The sequence below is a fragment of the Castanea sativa genome, chromosome 5, assembly GCF_040712315.1.
Source record: "Castanea sativa cultivar Marrone di Chiusa Pesio chromosome 5, ASM4071231v1".
Lineage (NCBI taxonomy): Eukaryota > Viridiplantae > Streptophyta > Magnoliopsida > Fagales > Fagaceae > Castanea > Castanea sativa.
In genome coordinates this window covers 327,126-334,357 of record NC_134017.1, presented here as the reverse complement: position 1 = coordinate 334,357, position 7,232 = coordinate 327,126, and the positions used below count along the sequence as shown (strand labels likewise).

Here is a 7,232-nt window from a genome sequence, read left to right as displayed (position 1 = left end):
ACCAATTAGTCTTTCAAACCACATGACACTATATATAGTATATACCCTTAGATTCATGAAAATTAAATCTAAACATGAAATGGATCCATTCCCCTTCAGGAAAATTAGAGAGATTTCTAATCTAGATGAATCATAATAAACAAGCATACAGAGAGGAACGGGGGGGGGGGGGAATAAGAACAGAGGCTTTCAAATACCTAATAAGTTAAAGCGATTCCAGAAAAGATGAAATAATCACGGAATAATGTTATAGCAAAACAGAGTTTGATACACTTTCTCAACTTTACAAGGAGAAACCCACAGAAATACAATTGTTCTATAACAAATGATAAGTGATATAATCCGAGAAGAAGCAAGTTCAAGCTCAAATGACAGATGAAGTTAACAATAGTCTCCAAATGAAACATATAGCTCATATCATGCCCAATTCGACAGCCCATAACTGCACTCAAGGTTTTTCTTAGGGAATGAAGCAAAACAGTTGACTCAGTTGTAGACCATGTACTTGGGTGTTGCACTGAACTTCTGGTATCCCTTGATGACCTTGTTCACTGCATCAAGGAAGTCTTTCTCTGTCACAGTCTTCCTCCGTGCTCGTATGGCAAACATGCCAGCTTCTGTGCACACACTCCTTATATCGGCACCTGTGAGAGAAACACATGTCAGAAATCCAATGTACTAACATACCACTGGCATAGTGAGCAAAAACAAGCAAAGAGGCCATTGAGGACTATTGGAAAACATCAGGGAAGAAGACAAGTTGAAATTGCCCCCTCACCATCACTAAGGGTTCTTACCAGTGGAATTTGGGCAAAGCCGAGCCAAAAGTTCAAATCGGATATCTCTTTCACAGTTCATGGTTCGTGTGTGGATCTTAAATATTTGCGTCCGACTCTCCATATCAGGAAGGCCAAACTCAACCTTACGATCCAATCGTCCAGGCCGTAAAAGTGCTGGATCTAGCGTATCGGGCCTGGAAAAAGGGGCAAACAAAATCCACAATGTAAGTACACGAATTGCTAAAGATTGTAAATACACCTGAAGAGAGATTACCAGCTCTATTTCAAAACTGAAAAGAGAGGTTTGCTAAGAGCTTGAAATGTACCAACACAAGCAGAAATATAGCCATAATAGGCAACTTAACCAACCTATTTGTAGCCATTAGAACTTTGATGTTTCCACGTGCATCAAAACCATCGAGTTGATTGACAATTTCCAGCATTGTTCTTTGGACTTCATTATCCCCACCTACACCATCATCAAAACGAGCCCCTCCAATGGCATCTACTTCATCAAAAAATACAATGCAGGCTTTCTTTGAACGTGCCATCTGCAGCATATAGTGGTAAGAGTTAGATGATAACTCGATCATTAAAACATTATGAATTAAAAAACATAAGTTTTGAAACTACTGAACATGCACTAATGATAACCTGGAAAAGTTCTCGAACCATCCGAGCTCCCTCACCAACATATTTCTGAACAAGCTCACTCCCAATAACACGAATAAAACAAGCATCGGTTCTATTTGCCACTGCTCTAGCAAGAAGTGTTTTACCCGTTCCTGGAGGACCATAGCAGAGGACACCTTTAGGAGGATCAATTCCAAGCTTAACAAATTTCTCCGGATGAAGCATTGGCAGCTCAACAACCTAGAAAAAAAAAATCTATATCAGTAATGCATACATGCCAATGGTGTCAAGTTCTAGTACCTATCTTTGAAGTCACTCATTATCTCTTCCATAATATACCCACGTTCTCACTAAACAAAGAAATAAATCAGAATGAAGAATAATATATAGGGAAAATTGATATACACACTTCTCGCATCTTTTCAATTTGCTCCTTGCAACCACCAACATCATTATAAGTCACGTCAGGCTTTTCCTCCACTGTCATCATAGTCACACTCGGATCAATTTTTGGAGGCAAGGGAATCTGGATCTGATATTTGTTGCGATCAACCCTGCAATGACAGGCTGAAGGTAAATCCACAAATAAAAAGGAGTACAATTTCTGCTTCTTAATACCATTGTACACACATATTCCGTAAAGGATATATATATATATATATATATTTGATAGGTAAAAAGAGTATTATTAATCAAACTCTAAAACTAAAGAAAGCAAATACAAGGTGTTCATGATGGTGAACACAAGAAAAAGCAACAAACAACAAACAGCAATAAACAAGAAGGAAAAAACTTAAGGTGCAATACTAAGAGAAAAAAGAAACTCAATGATAGAAGAAAAATTCGAGAAGCCCCAACACCTAGACCAATCAAACAAAGTCTTCTAGCATAGAGCTTGTAATTGAACCAAGGATTTCTCAGTATCCACAAAAGGACACCGATTTCTTTCTATATAAACAATCCACATCAATACCATTGTACACACATATTCCGTAGAGGATATACAGTAAAAGAAAGCCGAGGAGGGATTTTCTGTTCATCCAGGATTTTTATTTTTGTGTTTTATTAAGGTTTTTTTTTTTTTAAATAAGTTTTGGCCTCAAGAAGAGAGGGAGAAACTCAAACTAGTGACCTCTGCTTCATGAAGTGAGGTCTCCAACCAACCGTAGCACCCCTTGGGGTTGTGGTTTATATCAGTTATTTAGTTTAGGTTTAATAGTCAAGCCCATTCAGTTGTTCTAGGCCTAGGTATTAGCCATCTCTTAAATGGATGTAATGTTTTCTATTCAATGGAGAGTACATTTTCCTACATTTGAGTTATGATTTATGAAGCTAAGTTTTTTGTTCCTTTTTCATTTGAATTTTCTAGCAGTTTTCATCAAATTCCAGTCTAGAGTAGATCTAAATAAAATCTTAGCCATAGGCATCCCAAAACCCAACAAACCCATGCTGCTAAATAAAATCCTGCAATCAAAATTTCATCTTCCAACACCTTAAACCTCTCCAAGATTCAGACTTTTCTAACTCAAATCAATCTCTCCTGCCTTTAAATCCAGTCTCACATACAGTTCTAACCTTTCGTCTCTAAAAACCTTTGAAGAGACTAGCCTAAAAGTTGCTGATGTCCTATACATATACAAATTATGATATAAATAAAAATTTAAAAGAAAAAGGTAATAAATGACCTCCCTTTGGCAACAAACCCCATGCAATTTATGTTGAGAGAATGTAAAATAAGAAATGACATAATCAGAATTTTCAAATGAGACAGCATTAAAGACATGCATCATACAAATATGTTTAGAAAAATCTGAGAAGGTTTATAATTAGAATCTACCCCACACGCATGCCTTCTTCTATGTCAGTTGGGGAAACTTTGTCACCCAACCCAACAACAAACTGCAGTTGAGAAAGTAGAGTTATATCAGATCCCACAATTACAAGAATAACTATATGAGTTACTAAAAAAGATAAAGATTCTGTCTCTGAATGTTCAAAGAAAAATGCCACCGAAACAATCCATTTAAAAACCTGTTATAGCATGCTTGCACAGCATAAAATATAATCTACAGAAAGAACTTCCAGAAAGGCCAGATATCATGAAAGATTAACCAATTTATTAAATTTTTTTCAAAGAGAAAATCAGAATTGCTCATATTTCTACGAAACAAAGAAAAGGTACCGAAACAAAATCTGGGTGAACTTCAGCTCAGAAAAGATTTCCAAGTATGAAAATAAAAGGAAAATACTTGAAAATGACAGACTTATTTCTGGTGTGTGTGATCATATTTCAAACCCAAAAAAGAAAATGTACCACATAAAGTGAATGGCAAATAGATGAGTACCTTTGCAATTTGCTTAACATTTATTACATATTTGGCATCTTCAGTGTTTGGATTGATGATCTTTGTACATCTTGCTACCTAATTGACAAGGCAGTGAATGCTTCTCAGATTCATATATAAAAAAACACTAAACTTTATTGCCAAAACACAACCTTAAGCAAAATACAGACCTGGAGAGGCTGCTCCTCCTGCATCATCTGCTTATCGGATACCAGATCCCACTGGCTCGGTGCAGCTAACCCAGTGTCAGACTCCTTAATACCTATAGAATAGTACATATCAAAATATTATGATTTCGCGTATTCATTTTAAAAAAAAAAAAAAACAGCCAGGCCAAGCAGTAAAGACATCAAACAGAAACATATAGACCAAGTTGTAACACACACAAACACTGCATCAAATAAATAGGGTATTCAAGAGACACATTCTGAAAGCAGAAAAGAACCCAATGTTATCAGAGAAGTTAAAAATTAAACCAGGAAAGGCAGCAACCATTTAAATTCTTGCACGTATAGGATTGAAGTTACAGTCTTTTTCAAAATTCTTTAGAAGTTAAGAGTAATCAGTTGAGAAGACAGTCTGAAAAAGAAGAGAAAGGGAAGCATAGTCATACCACACAAATCATTGACCTTCTTAGCCATTTCCTTAATTTCCTTCTCTACTTTTTTGATACTAGTAGAATAGGGACCCAAACCCTGCAAAAAAACATTAAGAATATAAAAATAATAATGGGAACTACGATTCATAATTAAAATTAGTACTTAGTCGTCTGAATCAGAAACAACCAATTTCATTCCTGATAATTTGAGGTAAAAAAACTAAACCCCAAAAGTGAGACAGACAGAGACAGAGAGCAAAACAATTATATCCAAAATTTCAAGCGCTCTAGACTTGTAAATCCATCCCCCCAACCCAGTTTACCAGCATGATTTGATTTTGTTGTAGTAAGAAAAAAATAATTAATAATAAAAATCCAATCTTGAACATGAAAACTTAAAACATAGCATAGCAATAAAATAGCAGCGTGAATGAATAAATCGAGCTGAAAATAAAAAAGTGAGATCCAGATAGTTGTTATTAGGGTTTGTAACAAAAAAGAAAGAAAAAGGGAAGGAAGGAAGGAAAGATTACATAAGTTTTAAGCAGAGCAATATCATCCTCGTCGAGAGGCCGAGGATTCTTCTCATCATCGTCCTTGACATCGTGATCGGCTTCCGGCGCCATCGACTGAAAACCTCTCCTCTCCAATGTGCTTTCGCTCTCTTTTTCTTGTGAGTGAAAAGTGAAAACCCAATCTGTTTTCTATTTCTATTTCGACTACCTCTCTTCTTCTTTTTATATTTATACCAGTTTAAAACCCGTGCGCTGCACCTGCACGGTTTTAAATATAATAAACTCATAAAATTATAACGTACTCTATAATGGCTAAATAATAAATGAATTATTATTTTATATAATTGAAAGTAAAAATGGTGCTTTTTTTTTTTTTTTTTTTTGAGGAGAACCATACTGCTACTTTTTATTAAGGGACTAAGATCATGCACAAAGAAAGATGCAATGTCTTGTGGAACATGCTCCACTCAGACAGATAAAGGAAAAAAATGTCTAGCTCTATGAGCTAAGACATGTGCAATTGCATTACCTTACCATACAACATAAGAGAAAGAAATACTCTGAAAAGAGTTTTTTGAAGTCGAAATATCGTTGATGAGGTGACCCCCTAAGCTAACTCCCAACTACCTAGATGGATTGCTTTGATCACTGAGGCAGCATCTCCTTCAAACACAGCTCGAGTAATACCATTTTCAAGAGAGAAAGTCACCGCTTGCCTAGCATCCAGCAACTCTAGAACATCAACGGTAGGTGACTTCTTTATCTTCTCGGACAAGGCAGCCTTCACTTCACCCTGGAATCTCAGATAACCACACCTATTCCAACTTCGTCGGACTCACCAAACATGGTGCCATCAAAGTTTATCTTCCACATATCATCTGCAGGTGGACACCATCTTCGAGGGACTGTGCGAACAGGGCAAGAAGGAATACTATTTAGATTTTTTAAATCCCGAAGGTAATCTCGAGCAAATCTTCTAATCTGTCCCAGGGAAATGGTGCTACTTGTGTGTGTATATTTTTTAGTCAAAATGTCCCAATAAAGGCATAAATTGGCCTAACATCAACTCAATGATTATACATTACTCTAAAAATAAAAAATAAAAAATATAACTAATGTTGTTGAATGACTAAAAAATAATTAAATAATTATAATCTTATATAAATATATATAATCACTCCAAAAACACTTATTATAACCATAAATAAATATAAATATAATCACTCCAAAATATTGTTCATTAAAAATGTAAAAAAATACTTGATCCTTGTTTAGCTAATTCTTGTTATAATCCATTTGTTTCATACCAATATGTAAAAGTGGTATTTCATACAGATTAGTATTTCGATTGTTAGCTTTTGTAGTTAGAAGTTAGCACATGCAAAGCTATTAATAATTTGCAAATTACTTTGAAATTTTTTTAAAAACCAATCCTTTGAAAAAATTTAGTGGAGTTTAAATCACATTAATAAATTAACTATCTATTCAAATTTATATCACATTAATAAATTACTGATAAAGTCATAAAACTATTATTAGTAAACATTTCTTAGGCTTATCTATTTATCATTGTTGCCAAAAACCTATAAACAATAATTTAGATTTAATATTAAGAATATAATCTAACTTAGTCATAATTTAAAATTAAGAAACTAAAAAAATCATAAATTAAGATATAAATGTAGAAAAGAGAACAAAGAATATACCTATATGTTTCCTCTATCATTTTAAGAGATAAAGTGTAAGTATGTGACGAAAACTTGAACCAATTATTGAAGAAAATAATAGATGAGTACAAAAGTTTAATGTTATGAATCGAGTTAATTTATTTCTCAATTTCTAAATGAATTTATGAAGATAACAAATGAGTACAAAAGTTTAATATTATGAATTGGGTTAATCTATCTATCAATTTATAATGTGGAATTCATGAATTTAAGTACTAGTGTGAGAAGTTTTTATTAATTCTTTTTAAAGTTAAAGAAAGATAGCTTAAATAATATGAAAAAATAATAATGAAGAAAGAATGTATACCTGTGTAGAATTTAAATCCTATTGAAATTAAGATTTTTAATTTAATCAATGTGTTTGTTGCTATTCCATAAAAAGTGAAATAAAAAAAAGGTCATGTGGGGGGTAGAAGGACCCAAATGGGCATATGGGCCTTTGGACTGTAGCATGGATGGCCGACCTGCTCCAGAATTAAACTCTACAAATTGACCCATACGCCGAGGATCCGAGGGTACTACCGAGAGAGAGCTTCTCCTCGGACAAATCCAAGAGAACTCAAAACTTCATTATGAAGGTCAAGGCATAACTCTGGAAGGACTAATGGTTAAAGGGGGACATCCTGAACCTTCTA

General features: G+C 34.3%; 1 protein-coding gene across 1 annotated transcript; it reads right to left on the bottom strand.

Moving 5' to 3' along the window:
- Positions 1–226: 226 nt before the first annotated feature.
- Positions 227–5,083, bottom strand: LOC142634113 (26S proteasome regulatory subunit 7-like). Its single transcript, XM_075808392.1, has 10 exons — positions 4,889–5,083; positions 4,371–4,452; positions 3,928–4,019; positions 3,758–3,835; positions 3,250–3,311; positions 1,822–1,966; positions 1,434–1,652; positions 1,149–1,330; positions 798–973; positions 227–644 (listed from the first exon to the last, which is right to left on the bottom strand). The coding sequence occupies exons 1-10, from the start codon at positions 4,979–4,981 to the stop codon at positions 487–489; spliced, it is 1,287 nt and encodes a 428-aa protein (XP_075664507.1). The 5' UTR covers positions 4,982–5,083; the 3' UTR covers positions 227–486.
- Positions 5,084–7,232: the final 2,149 nt, after the last annotated feature.